Source organism: Trichosurus vulpecula, chromosome 2 (assembly GCF_011100635.1).
Source record: "Trichosurus vulpecula isolate mTriVul1 chromosome 2, mTriVul1.pri, whole genome shotgun sequence".
NCBI classification, from domain to species: Eukaryota; Metazoa; Chordata; class Mammalia; order Diprotodontia; family Phalangeridae; genus Trichosurus; species Trichosurus vulpecula.
Window position 1 is genome coordinate 346,931,438 of NC_050574.1, and position 15,499 is coordinate 346,946,936.

A 15,499-nucleotide genomic window follows, 5' to 3' on the forward strand; every position below is an offset into this window, starting at 1 on the left:
AAAACCAAAACCAAAAACAGGCAAACAAACAAAAAAAGAAATCTCACCATTCAATCTAGCTCAGTAGATTGAATCCCAGTGTCTTCATGGAGGCAAGATGAGACTTATATACAGAAAGATTGTGGGAGGGATTGAGGAGTAGTCTTGAGTAGTCTGGGATGACTAGAGAAGGGGTTTAGAGCAGACTGGGGTGAGGTCAGACTCCAGGGTGGGAAATAGCTGAAGGCTACCTGGAGATGACAGACAAGAAGAGAGCTAGGGTAACAGAGCTAGGGTATAGATATTTTGATCAGGATCAAGGGTGGGAAACAGCCAGAAGGCGATCCAGAGGTAGCCAGACAATGGAAGGCTAGGCTAGGCTAGGCTATTTGTCGTGAAAAGCTAGATCGAGTGGGAAGACCCAGGGTGGGGTTCAAGGGGGTTCCCACAGTCTAAACCTCATCAATAGGACATGAGTCCAAGTGAGGATAGTAAGGTAAAATGTAATGGGGCAAAGTGGGAAGTGGAGGGGGTCAGGGTATCCTGAGAACTCATTGCTTTGTGGTGATCATTAAGACAATCTGGTACTGGCTAAGAAACAGTGGTAGACCAGTTGAATAGATTAATAATACACAATAAAACACAATAAACAATAGTAAATGACCATAGTAATCTAGTGTTTGAATAAGCCCTAAGAGCCAAGCCTTTGGGGCAAGAACTTGATATTTAACAAAAATTGCTTGGAAAACTGGAAAGCAGTTTGGCAGAAACTAGGCATAGACCAACATCTCCCACCTTATACCAAGATAAGGTCAAAATGGGTCCATAATTTATACATAAAGGGTGATATCATAAGCAAATTAGGAGAACATGGAATCCCTTATCTGTTAAACCTAGGAACCAGGGAAGAATTTATGAGAAAACAAGAGGTGGAGAGCATTATGGCAAGTGAAATGGATAATTTTGATTACATTAAATTAAAAAAATTGGTTTTGCATAAACAAATCCAATGAAGCCAAGATTAGAAGGAAAATAAAAGTTGAGAGGTGGGGTCGGGTGGATTTTATAGCAAATTTTTCTGATAAAGGCCTCATTTCTCAAATATATAGAGAACTAAGTCAAATCTATAAGATTATGAGTCATTCCCCAGTCAAATTATATGAACAGGCAGGTTTCAGAAGAAGATATCAAAGCTATCTACAATCATGTGAAAAAATTTTCCAAATCATTGTTGATTAGAGAAATGCAAATTAGAACAACTCTGAGGTACCACTTCCCATTTATCAGATTAGCTAATATGATAGGAAAGGAAAATGGCAAATGTTGGAGGTGAGGTGGAAAAATTCGAACACTAATGCCTTGATGGGTGGAGTTGTGAACTGATCCAACCATTCTGGAGAGCAGTATGGAACTATGCCCAAAGGGCTATAAAACTACGCATATCCCTTGACCCAGTAATAATACCACTACCAGATCTACATCCCAAAGAGATCAAAGAAAAAAGAGAATGACCTATGCGCAAAAAAATATTTACAGCAGTCTTTTTGTGGTGGCAAAGAATTGGAAATTGAGGGGATGCACTTCAATTGAGGAATGACTGAAGAAGTTGTGGTACACGATTGTGATGGAATACTGCTGTGCTGTAAGAAACGACGAGCTGGACGCTCTCAGAAAAAACCTGGAAAGACTTATGTGAACTGATGCAAAGTGAAGTGAGCAGAAGCAGGAGAACAGTGTACACAATAACAGCAATATTAGATGATTAAATGTGAATGATTTAGCTGTTCTTAGCAATGCAATGACCCAAGACAATTCTGAAGGACTTAGGATGAAAAATGCTCTCCATCCCCAGAGAAAGAACTGGTAGTCTAAATGCAGATTGAATTTAAAAAAACAAGCACCTTAATTTTCTTGGTTATTTATTTACTCATCCCTCCATGTATGTGTTTGTTTGTTTATCTAGGCCTGTGTTTTCTTTTGCAACATGGCTAATATGAAAATATGTTTTGCATGATTGCACATGTAAAATCAACATAAAATTGTTTGCCTTCTCAAGGAGGGGAGAGGGGAAGGAGAGAGGGAGAGAATTTGGAACTCAAAATTTTAAAAAATTGTTTTTACATGTAATTGGTGAAGGGGAAGGATAATTGTGAAGACTTCACAGAGTAAAAATACAGGGGTTACACTCTTCTCATATTTCTGAAATAGGGAATATCTGAGGGAGTAGGAGAGGCTTAGAATTTAACCTTGCAGTGACTAAGCTAACTTCTAGAAAATCAGGGCCTGAAGCAGTAGGGGCCCTTCTCTCCCCCCTCTCTTGGGACTAAATAAGGAAAGGGTCACTGTGACCTGCACTGAATGAGGCCGAAGGAATTGGCCCCCTCCCCTCTCCTCATTTCTTCTCCTAGACTTTCAGATGCCACCCCGGCAGTTGGGCAGTTCAGTTCTAGTTTTTCCGCACCTAGATTGTAAGCCCGCCTCCTAGCCAATGGTGAGAAAGGATAGAGGTGGGTGGGAATCTTTTCATTAAGAGTATAAATTAGAGCAGTCTTAACCTTTTACCCCACCTCCCCCACTAGGTTTCCCTAGTGGAGGCAATGCCTGAATCTTGCAAGGTTTGTAAAATAAATTTGCTTTGTTTCTCCTAAAGATGTCTCTCCTATTATTTGAAAATTCCATCCCATACATTGGGATATATATATATATACATATATACACACACACACACACATATACACATATATATACATATATATTTATACACACATACATACATATACATATATACGTGTATATATATATATATGTACATATATATACACACACACACATATATATGTGTGCGTGTGTATGTGTGTATATATATCTATAAAGAACTCACTGCTTTGGAAGACAGCTCATCCTGCTTTTGGCTAGTTCTGCCACTGGAGGGCACCAAGGGAAAGTCGGATGGTTGTCACAGATGCATACTTCAATTAGGGATTATACTAGATAAATTCCAAGGACTTCCCAGTGCTAAGATTCTATGATGGTGTAGAGGGAGAAATGAACCCAGGGATATAGAAATCCCAAACCAAAAGAGAAATGAACCCAGGGATGTAGAAATCCCAAACCAAAATTCCCAAGGCAAGGCCACCTGGAATGAATTCGCAGACCCAAGCATTCTTTAAGTCAAGGAGGCAAATATTTATTATGCTTTAAGTAAATAAAGTGGGCAAGAGTTCCTAGGAACCTGCAACCGAACAGGGCTACAGGGAAAGTTTAAGTACAAGATTTAGGGATGAAATCTGTCAATTAGGAGAGTTGGGGTGGGATTAGGGAGTGGCCAAGGTGTGATTAGAGGGTTGGTCAGTTCTTAAAGGAACATGCACTTTTTGTATCTACTGCACAGGTATCTTACCCAGAGTTCACATTGGGGTGTGGTTTTGCCTATGAAATGTCACTAAGTCACCAAAAGTTCACGGCTGACTGGGAATATCCAGGTGGATTCCATCACATGTCTTGTTAGACGAGATTAATGTAGGGGAGTATACATTTGACTATGTCCAGGATACATGTTAGACTCAGTGTATAGTCAGTTATCAGCATCCTGAATCAATCTGTAATTGGGCATAGCTGCTTACTGAGGAAGCAGCAGAGATAATTTTGCGGCACACTGCCCTTTAGCTAGAGAGAAACAGCCTGGGAGAGAATATGTTTGAGAACTAGATGTGTTCTGAAATTGGAATTCTGTCACAGGCACAGGCACCCAAGCAGAGGCTAAGGGGAAATGTGATGTTAGAATTAGGGTCCAAGCACAAGCACCCCATCAGTGGTATGTATGTGGAAAGGGCACTGGAGTTAGAATTAGGGGTTCAGTACTGTCTCTACTACTTATTTATTGTGCAACCTTTAATCTCTCTGTAGCCCAACTACTTTATTTGTGAAATGGAAATTCAAATAATACTTGCATTACCAGACTCATAGGTTGTTGTGAGAATCAGATGAGTTAAGCGTTATCAAACACTTTGTAAACCAAGAAGTGTTATATGATTATTAGTTATTATTAGAGGGTACACAAATTTGATTTAAGACAGTGGTTGGCCCTAGCCAGCCTCTCTGCTCATTTCCTTCAGGCATCCACACACCTGAATAAACAAAAAGGCAAAGGTTACAAGCAGTTTAGATCTTTTCTAAACCATTAAATTATATCGCAAGTAGTGCTCCTAATATCCTATTATTAAAGCATAGTATTGTTTATTAAATCTATTTTATTAAACATAATAAACACTGTCTTTCCTTTACCATCTATAGTCAGTCATTTATAAAGCTATCAAGAGCAGAAGGTATGTATAGATTATCTGACTATTATAGCAAGAATTGGCTTTAAACTGCATAAAACTAGGAGCTAGACTATGAAACTACGACAAAGAAAATTTATCATAACTTAGTACTTAGTTTATTCGGTCAAAATTTATTTTCATGAAAAAGGCTTAAAGTAATAAACAATACATTCTTGTATAGTTCAGATCCTGCTTTAGGGGCTTGAAGGTGGAACAAACTCCTTTAAGGTTTCTATACCCAAAGGAATTGATCAGCAGATCTGGGAAGCCGAGAGAAAGTACAGGATCTCCTCTGGTTACATCGTTTCTATTCCATACTCTGTGATCCTGTCACTTTGGGTGCTTCCTCCAAGATGCAGGTCCCAGCCCACCCATGCCAGCCCACTGGGCCAATCTTCACATAAATTCTCCACTGGGGGCTTTGACTATGACCACCACTTACTCTGTGAAACCAAATCCAGGTCTCGTTAGCATTTCCTTGCTATACTAGGGGAATATTTCTCTCTTTAGTTTTTACCGGAACTGGGACAAAAGTCTAGTGACATTAGGCATAGTCCCCATATAGGAGATGAAATTTTGCTCCCCTCATTACAGAGTTGGGAAGGAGTGGGGAAAGGCATGATACAGGCTATTATTGCTTTTAGCACCTGGCCTTGGTTTTCTATATTTCCTTAGTTATTCTCACCTGCAGATGATTATCTGCAGGAAGTTGTTCCTGGTCCTTCCTCATGCTCTTAGTGCCTTTCCCCTGAGATTATCTCCGATTTATCCTGTAAGTATTTTTAGTTTATACATAGTTGTTTGTATACTATCTACCTTATCGGCCTGTAAGGCAGCACAGTGATCCGGAGTCAGGAAAACTTGAGTTGAAATCTAGGTTGAGACACCGTGTGATCCTGGATGAGTCACTTAACCTCTTGTCTTTGTTTCCTCAACTGTAAAACAGGGATAACAACAGCACCTACCTCCCGGGGTTATTATGAGGATCAAATGAGAATAATTGTAAAATGCTTAGCACAGTGCCTGGCACATAGTCAGTGCTTAATGAATGTTTATTCCCTTCCCCTTTCCCTCTCGCAGTAGTGAATATGATAAGTATCTTTAGGGAAGCCATCCTTGGTCCTCCCTAATGCTAGTGCCGTTTTCCTGAGATTATCTCAACCTGTCCTGTATATATATAATTGTCTGCATGTTGTTTCCCCCATTAGACTGTGAGCTCTTTGAGAGCAGGGACCCAGTTGGGTTTTTTTGTTTTTATTTTTAAATTTCTCTGCATCCCCAGAGCTTAGCCCAATTCCTGACACATCGTAGGGGCTTAAAAAATGCTCGTTGATTGCCCAGTGGCATGTTAGAAGCAGTGGATATTAAAGAAAAGGAGTGTCTTGTGTTCTTCCAAATCATAGATTTTCATAATACTTTGCCTGTGGTTTCCGGCAGATAGAGTGTGTGGAATTTGGAGAAATACCTCATGATCTCTCCAATGCTTTGGTATTTTCTAATACTTCTCTACAACGTCTGCAAGAAAGAATCATACAGCTACAAGAAGAGAATGCAGAACAGCAAGAACTCAACAAAAAATCCCGGGAACGGCGCAAAAAGCTTGTTTTTGAAAAGAGAGAGATGGCCAAAAAGATCAAAAGTGAGTAACTTAGTCCTTGCTTTAATCAAGAAACAATCGGTAATTTGGGGGATAAAAGTGAAGACCTGGAAGTGATTCTCACTGATTCTGTCCCATCCCCAATAAATACAAGGGGCACTGAAGATGAAGATGACTTGTCTTTCAGTTGTGTCTGACTCTTTGTTCGGGGTTTTCTTGGCAAAAATATTGGACTGGTTTGCTATTCCCTTTTCCAGCTCATTTGACGGATGAGGAAACTGAGGCAAACAAGGTAAAGTGACTTGCCCAGAGTCACACAGTTAGTAAGTGTCTGAAGTCAGATTTGAACTCAGGAAGATGAGTTTTCCTGGCTTCAGGCTCGGTTCTCTATGCACTGTGGCACCACCTGACTGCCCTTCTAACTCTACTGCTCAGCATTTCTCCTCTTTGTTTCCTTCAATGATTCCTCTTCTTCCACTAACTTGTGTCCAAGGGCACAGCTTTTGCCAGCTTGGTTAAGTGATGAGGGGGAAGGGTTCACTCAGCCTGGCACCATGTCAAGATGTCAGAGCAAAGAAAGGCCCTGGAACTCATCAGAGGCATGTTTCCTGATCCCAGGCAGAGCTCCATGATTTTAAATTTGTGCTCCAGCACCTAGCTCCGTCTAAGCAACCTTTGGCCCCTTGGATTCTAAAATTTCTGAGAAACTTTGGTTCCTGACCCAGGCTACCTTTCCCTTTATACTCGCTTTTATCCTCATTTGGACTGAGGTTTTCTGTTCCTCTCAGGCTCAGTAAAGTGTCCTAATAACTTGCTCTGCCAGGCCCTATTATCCAGTGGCCAATAATCAAACTCTGGGGTCAGCCCTATCACAGCCTCTCTGTAATGATTGTGTTGCTCCAGTAGAGGCCGCCAGAGACCTCTGAGTAACTGATGATTAGCATGGACCTCATTTGGCCCTTTGCTGTTATCTTTGACTTCTCACTCCCCCTCACCCCACGTGTTGTCAAATTTTGTCATTTCTGCCTTCACAATATCCCTCCTAAACCTCTCCTTCTCTCTACTCCCACAACCACCACCCCAGCCTAGCCCTAACCACCTCTTATTTAGACCGAAATAGCCTTAGGCAGTGGTTGGCAGCTAGGGGCCTCAGTGGATAGAGCGCTAGGCCTAGAGTCATCTTCCTGAGTTCAAATCTGGTCTCAGACACTTACTAGTTGTGTGACTCTGGGCAAGTCACTTCACCCTGTTTGCCTCAGGCTCCTCATATGTAAAAATGAGCTGGAGAAGGGAATGGCAAATCACTCCAGCATCTTTGCCAAGAAAACCCCAAATGGGATAATGAAGAATTGGCCATGACTGAACAACATATATCATGTACTGGCTGCAAAAGTACTTTGTAGGAATGTTCTATACATGTGATGGGGTTTTCTTAGCACTCTGTTGTATGTGGTACGGTATAATTTACAAGCATTGGAAGGGGTAGAAGGAAATGAAATCTTTTTCAAGAGAAACCATGTTTTCATGAATATCAGAACATGGAAGAGTATGATAGAAAGAGATCTGGGGGGAAGGGAGCTTCTTAATGAAAGAGCAGAGATGCCACAGGCTCAGCAGAGGAAGGGAGGGCCTGGGGAGGGGTCTAGCAGGGCTGGATAGAGATGAAAGTGGGGGATGAAGTAGCATCTTGGCAGATGACAACTCTGAATCACGGGGATTAGAAGAGCAGGAGGTAGGAATTTGCCAGCCATAGGAAGAGGAAAACACCAAATATGGAAAAGTTTATAGATTATATTGTTCCCAAGGTTCCAGCACCACACCTCATTCCCAAACTCCTATTCATTTATTTGCCCCAAATATTTTATGTTTATTTTGTATATAGAGGCAGCATTGAAAGACAGCTTTGAAGCCAGGAATGCTAAGGTGGTTGTTGTTTTTTAGTCATTCAGGCATATCTGAATCTTCATGACCCTGTGGACCGTAGCATGCCAATGCTGTCCATGGGGTTTCCATGGCAAAGACACTGGAGTACTCTGCCATTTCCTTCCCCAGCGCATTAAGGCAAACAGAGGTTAAATGACTTGCCCAGGGTCACGCGCCTAGTTAGTGTTTAGATTTGAATTCAGATCTTCCAGATTCCAGGCCTAGTGCTCAGTGAATGGAGCTTCAACCAAGATTTTGAAAGTATTTAAAGGACCATGTTTCCCATGATTCTCTGGGCATTATGGATGGGCCAGCTGGAGTTCACGGGACCTAAATCCTGTGAGATGTGTGCCTGGGTGTAGAGTTAAAGCTTCGCAAATTATACACAAATTCCTAGGGCAGCTAAGTGGCACATTGGATAGAGTTCCAGGCCTGAAGTCAGGAAGACTCATCTTGAGTTTAAAATCAGGCTTCAGGTACTTACTACCTGTTTGACCCTGGGCAAATCATCCAACCCTATTTGTCTCAATTTCCTCATCTGTAAAATGAGCCGGAAAAGGAAAGCGACAAACCACTCCAGTATCTCTCTCAAGAAAACCCCAGAGTGGGGTCATGGAGTCAGACACAAACTGAAAAACACCTGAACCACAGCACAAAATCCTGATGGAATACAGGGTGAAGAAGTGGGCAGAGTCAGGGAGGGTACCATGGAGAAGAGGAGGAGGGAAGCTGCGACCACGATTTTGAAAGGAAGTAAAGGACAGATGCTAAAGAAGACCATAGAAGGCATCTAAAACAAGGCCAGTGGCACGTGACAAGGAACCGTGTTGGTGTGGAGACTCTGCGTAGCCGTTGAGGAGCCCCCGGCTTTAAAAACCCAAATATTAGTGCTTTTCTTTCCAGTAACTATGTATGTATAGTTTTGGTCAGACAGCTAGAAGCCTGTCTGTTGATTTATGTTATTTGCCCTGTTTATATAATAAACTGTGGCTAGGACAGGTAAAGTAATCTTCCCACATTAGTAAGTGTCTAAAATAGGATCCAAATTCAGTGCTCCATCCACTGTGTCATCTGGCTGTTTGTCTGTAGCCACATTTGTTATGATGGCTGAAGACTAAACTGGTCACACAAAATATTTTTGCCATCTCCTAATAAAAGGTTCTCTCTTGATCATTTATTCATGAGTAACGTGATGTGAAATGGGAAGATGAGAATGACCGGCTTGCCATGATTGTCTTCTTTCAGCAATGAAAGAGATGGTTACTCAGCTGATGATTGACAAGTTTGGGAAAGAGATAGACCTGGAAGCCCTTCAAACACTCTCCATTAATAAAAAACTGGAAGAACTGAGGATCAAGAAAATAAAGAAAGAGTTGTCCAATGCAAAGGAGATAAGGAGCTGGGAGGTAAGTGTGCCACTGCTCATGCCCTACCTATCATCTTTAATTAAATAACTCCTGTTGACTTTTCCTTAATATTTGCATTTTATCACAAGAAGGAAATTATAGGAGCATCTGGGTCCTAGTGTTAGCACTGTAAGGGAGGCAGCTTAGATGATGTAGTGGATAGAACACTGGGCCTGGAGTCAGAAAGACCTGAATTAAAATACAGCTTCAGATACTGCCTAGATGTGTGACACTGGACAAGTCACTTAACCTGTTAGCCTTAGTTTCCTCATTCGTAAAAGGAGGATGATGATAGCACCTACCCTTCCAGGGTTGTTAAGAGGCTCAAATGAGATGATATTTGTGAAGTGCTTAGCACAGTGCCAGGCACATGGTAGGCATTTTATGAATGCTAGCTATTAGCAATTATTAGCTATCTGTGGAGACAGCAAGGCAGCAACCATGTACCAGTTCTTCTGCCAAAACCACCTGTCCGCAGGAATAGGGCTTTCATTGAAAGTGCTTGAGATAGCCCTCATATACCTGTGAATAATATTAATAGTTCGGAGGATAATGAGACAGGTAAGACCACATCCCCATGGGGCTCAGTTACTCCTGGATGTCTTCCCTGACATACTTCTGTGTATCTGCTACTTTGTGTCCCCGGTGTGTTTTCTGGGAGGAGTCTTAAGGGCTAGATTGTGCCATTGAGCTATCTGAGGACAGAGGCACAGAAGATACCAAAAGGATTGGTGTTAATGAGACTGTGTCACTGTTGAGTCAACAACATCTGCATCCTTAATAGGGACTACTGTACCACTCTTCCATTTAAGAGTGTGTCAGTGTCAATGGTTTAGCGCTCTGATTGAAGCTTGGGGACCCTAACATTTTATTCTACCACCATCCTCAAGATTCCTCATTTTTGTTTCTCTCCTCTTTTTAATAAAGAGCAAAGGCAATAAATCAAGGACAAATTTGATTGGAATCTAGATACATACCTAAAATTTCCCACTTCCTTCAGTAATTCATCTTGTCTCTGAAAAGTAGAAATAGTGCAACATGAGAAATAAAATAGTGAGATTTCCAAGCTTTCACAGAATCATAGAATCTTAGGGCATAAAAATCTCCCTTATAGAATCTCTAACACACCAGTAAAACTTCGGTTCAAGACTTTCTAGTGTTAGAAAGTTTTTTGGTTTTTTGTTTCTTTTTTTAAAGATTTGCCCATTCCACTGTTGCATAGCTTTGATTTTTCCCTAATAGTGGCTGAGCTGGAATTTGCCTTTCTGTAACCAACTGGTTCTGGCTCTGCCCTCTTCTACATGAAAAGTGGCTGAGGACTCCTCTCACAGGAATAGAGGGACATAGGAGGAAGAGCTAGAAAGGGCCTTCTAGGCCATGTGGTCTGACTCCCTCACTTACAGATAACCTCGAGCAGATGCAAGGTGGGATGGCCAAAGTCTCACACCGTCAGGAGCTAGTTGATGCAGGATTTGAATCTGTATCCTCTTGAACTCTGACTTGGGAAGCAGCACAGTCCAGTGGAAAGTGTATTGGATTTAGCATCAGAGGACATAGAGGTTGGTTTTAAACCAGTATCTTTCTAATTTCAAGTCCAGTGCTTTATTCACTGCCCTACCCAGCTGCCTCAGACACTAGCAGAGTGATCCTGGGCAAGTCATTTAATCATTCAAATCTAGGAGTCTGGATTGGTTGGGGCGAGGTTGGGGAGGAGAAGGGAGGGAGGAGGGGTTTTAAGTGGAAAACTCCTATGGAGATGAGATGGGCAGGCTAATGGCAACATCAGTGTGAGAGGCAACAAGAAAAATTACGGAGTCCCAGATTTACTCTTTCTGAAATTTTGTTGTAGAATTCTGAACAGATGTGTTAGATAAGGAAGAAAGTCAGCGTAAATGGTCTAGTCTGTTAGCCCAATCCCATCTGAAAAGAATGTGTAATCTATTTCAGAAAACAAGTCCAGTGGTCAGGATGTTTTAGCTCAGCATTGCCAAGGAGCAGGATGGCACTTCTCTAGGCTGAACATTCCTTGTTCCCTTGACCATTCTTCATATGACACAATTTTTGTGCCTCTCATTGTCCTGGTCACCTTCCTTTGGGCACACTCTTGTTTGTCAATGTCTTTTGAGTTGTGGTGCCCAGTACATTCCAGAAGTGGTCTTTGTGGCTGTTGGTCATTCTGAGTAAGACAGAAAGGAAATCATTTGCAAGTGATTGAAAAGGACTCCCTGCCTCCAAGTCATAAAAGATGGCCCCAGCCAATTTGTGGTAATCTCTTAGGTGCCAAAAATAAAACAAATGAACTCAAGAAATAAGAATTAATGAATAATGGGGTCCCACTGGAAGCTCTCACAAATTCAGATGGGAGACCCAAAACTCAGTAGAGATGAATCAGTCAGTGGTCTGGTTGTTCAGATAGAAATAGATATGGCAAACACAAAACCCCCTATTTCTGTCGTTCAATAGATTTACACATTCATTGTGTTTGGGAATGATTAAACCATGAATAAATGAATAGCTGAGACCTTATGAGCTTCCCTCCTCAGTGATGTGGGGCTTTAAGAGTCACGTTTTGAAGCCCATCAAACCCTTTAGAATCTTCTAAGAAATGGAGAACCAGGCTCACTCATGTGCCGGTGGGACATTTCAGACCCAACAAACAGTTAGGATGGTGCATTCATTTAGGGCTTTAAGGTTTGCAAAGTGGTTTACAAATATTTTCCCATTTTATCCTCACAACAACTCTAGAAAAGCAGCTACTATTGTTATCCCCATTTCACAGATGGGAAAACTGGTAAAATTGAGATCTAGTGAAGTTTGTCTTTGGACTCTTCTCACTTGATCAGGTACTACCTGTGCTATCCCTTGTCCTCTTCTATTTTGTGAATCCTTGCACTCAGCTTCTATTAAATCGTTCTCTCAAAAGTCACCAGTGATTTCTTAATTATCAAATCTAAAGGTCTTTTTTTCAATCTCCATCCTTCTGACCCTCACTGCTAATCACCTTCTTTTCCTCAATAGTCTCTTCTCTGTAGGTTTTCATGTTTCTCTCTCTTTGTTCTTTTCCCACCTTTCTAACTACTCTGTAGTCGTGTTTGCTGGATTTTCATCCTGCCTACTAACCATAGGTGTTCTGTCCTGTGCAGCTAGGTGGTGCAGTGAGTAGAGCACTGGCCCTGGAGTCAGGAGGACCTGAGTTCAAATCCGGCCTCAGACACTTGACATACTTACTAGCTGTGTGACCTTGGGCAAGTTACTTAACCCCAATTGCCCTGCCTTCCCCCCTCCAAAAAAAAATTGGCAACAGTAGAAGGTTTCTGAATGTGCAATAACCAAAAATTAATTAAAAATCACACTTGTAATAAATTTTAGGTGTTTCTGGCAGCTCTTGCCTGTGTTGCATCACACGACTTCACTTCAGCCTTGGTTTTGTACACAAAGCACGTGCACTTTGCACTGCACGTGCCATCACGCCACACAACGCCAATGAACACTGCTGAAAGGCAAAAAGGGGTCGAGAGTGGAAAAAGTTTAAGAAGCCTCGACCTACTCTATATTGAGCTCTTAGTAAATGCTTGTTGATTGACCATTAGGCTGAAAGAGATACAAAGATTAAATAAGATAAGGACCTTTCCCTCACGAAACATATCATCACTAGTAGTAATAGCGGCAAGGGAGAGAGAGGATTTGGGAGGTGATAGAAATTAAGATGGAAAATAGTTTTCTTGATTTTCTTTTAATAATGAGGGGCTTCATGGGTATCTTCATGATGTCAAGAAAACATGAAGGGGTTGTCCCCACCCTGCCCCCCATAGCACTGTGGATCCACTGTGGCAAACACAAGGGAGGACAATGATAAGAGTTGCCCTGGATGGGCAGGCATGTGGTGATTGCAATTTGCGTTGTTGGAGGGAATTGTCAAATCAGTAAGTTCAAAGATCCATTGGAATAATGAAAGGTTGTATATGTGTGTGTGTATGTATGCATATATATGTATTATAGATGTGTGTCTATATAATATATAAAGAATATATGTATGTGTATGTTTATATATGCGTGTGTGTATATATGTACATATACACACATATACATACACACACACACACACACACACACACACACACAAAGGAAGAACATTTTCAAATAAACAAATGTTTTCTCTCTGATGCCTTTTATTCTTTATTTTTTTTTTTTTGGATGTACTGCTATGTACTAGGTGCCCATATACACCTGACACAAATACACATATTGCCTTCTAGAATCTTACATTATAAAGCAGTGAGGTGGCACAGTGGACAGAATGCTGAACCTGAAGTCAGGAAGACCTGAGTTCAAATCCAGCTTCAGACACTTCCTAGCTGTGTGACCCTGGGCAAGTCACTTAATCTCAACTGTAAAATGGGGTTGTTGTGAGGATCAAATGAGATGATAATTGTAAAGCTCTTAGCACAGCGTCTGGCATGTAGTAGGTGCCGTATCAAATGTTAGTGATAATGATGGCAGTGTGATATATCACACATATGTGATTATCTGTCATACGTATTATGAGGCAGCTGGCTAGTGCAATGAATGGAGCACTGGAACTGGAGTCAAGGGGGCCTGAGTTCAAACCCTGCTCTAGACACTTCCTGGCCATGTGACCCTAGGCGAGTCACTTAACTCCTCCGTGACTCAGTTTCCACATCTATACAACGAGGATGATAATAGCATCTACCTTCCAGGGTAGGGATAAAAAGAGGTAATATTTGTAAAGTGTTTCGCAGACCTGCAAGCACTATTTAAATGCTAGCTACTGTTCTTAGGTCTCATTATTATTATTAGTATTAATTTTGCTACACTGTGAATAGATTTGAGATGGGCCTATAGAATTTTAGAACTGGAACCAGTCCAACCCCTCATTTTATGGAAGGGAAAGCTAAGGTTGAAAAGAGACGAAATGGTTAAGCCTGAGTTCACACACTCAGTTAGGAACAAAACCAGAATTGGACCCTAGCACCCCTGACATGTAGCTGAGTATTCTTTTTATTCCATCATAGAAAACCCAGGCTTTATGTGATGTGTTCCACAGTTAAAAACATCATTTTCTTTTTCATATAAGTAAATTACTAATTCACTTAGGTTCCCACTCAGGTAATATTGATAATTTTTATATTCTCATGCTCACATTTCTCATAGATTTAGAACAGGAAGGAACCTTAGAAACAGTCTAGTTCATGGGTGGGGAACCTTCAGCCTCGAGGCCACATGTAGCCTTCTAGGTCCTTGGGTGCGGCCTTTTGACTGAGTCCCAAATTTTACAGAACAAATCCTTTTATTAAGGGGATTTATCCTTTAAAGTTTGGATTCAGTCAAAGGGCTGCACTTGAGGACCACATTGGCCTCGAGGCCGCAGGGTCCTCACTCCTGGTCTGGTTCAACTCCCTCGTTTTAGAGATGGGGTCTGCTTAGCTGAGCTCCAAAGAATTCGAGTGACTTGCTCAGTTACACAAATTGTCTGTGATAGAGGCAAGATCCGAACTCAGGTCTGAAGCCAATATTCTTTCCTTGCTGCTTCTCTGAGGCTATTTAAATATATGTACATATGTGCATACATCTGCATATACATGTATACATCCGCAGCATGCCCGTGTGTATTCTGTTGTGTTGGTTATCAAAATGGGCTCCTTAGCACTTAGTTCAACAAGTGCCCTTGAAGAATTTGGCCTTTGTTTCCTTTGATTAATTCAGTGTCTTTGATTGAGTCTTACTAGGTGCTAAGCCCCAGGCCCAAACCCCTATTAGGTGTAAAACCTTAGTGGGTGTGGATTGGCAACTAAGGTGGTGCCCAAGGTGGGGCTAACTCCAGGGAGGGCCTAGTTTACATGTCTGGGACAGCAGAAGCTTTTAGACCACTGTGGGTTTAAGTCTGCCTCTTTGTGACGATGCTAGGTCACGTGGGTGAGTCGCATGTGTGACTTACCCCCTGACGCTGAAAAAGATATAAAAACTAGGGGTTGGCTGTTTGTTCCTTGGAGCTCTTTGCCGCAGCAGTGGTGGCGCATGACTCTGGGCCAGCCCTTATTCTGAGCTCCTGGGCTGAACCTAGATGTTGGTAATTATGAATCTGTATTGGGTCTGTCTGTTGATGTTTGTACATTGTTTGTAATTTGCTCTGAAGTTCAGGGTGCTGGCTTTTTCCCCTGAACTAAGTGAATGCTGTCTGTATACTGGATTAAAGTAAGCTTGCCAACCCCTTAACCTTGCTTTCCTTATTAAGGCAGATCAAAAGAACCTGT

At 41.6% G+C, this 15,499-nt stretch overlaps 1 protein-coding gene across 1 annotated transcript in view; it reads left to right on the plus strand.

The window, feature by feature from the left end:
• CFAP44 (cilia and flagella associated protein 44) overlaps positions 1-15,499 on the plus strand; it is a 148,936-nt gene that overhangs the window by 128,289 nt on the left and 5,148 nt on the right. Inside the window, exons 30-31 of the mRNA XM_036746343.1 lie at positions 5,739-5,940; positions 9,067-9,227. Coding sequence (XP_036602238.1) covers positions 5,739-5,940; positions 9,067-9,227 — 363 coding nt within the window. The remainder of the gene's footprint in view (positions 1-5,738; positions 5,941-9,066; positions 9,228-15,499) is intronic.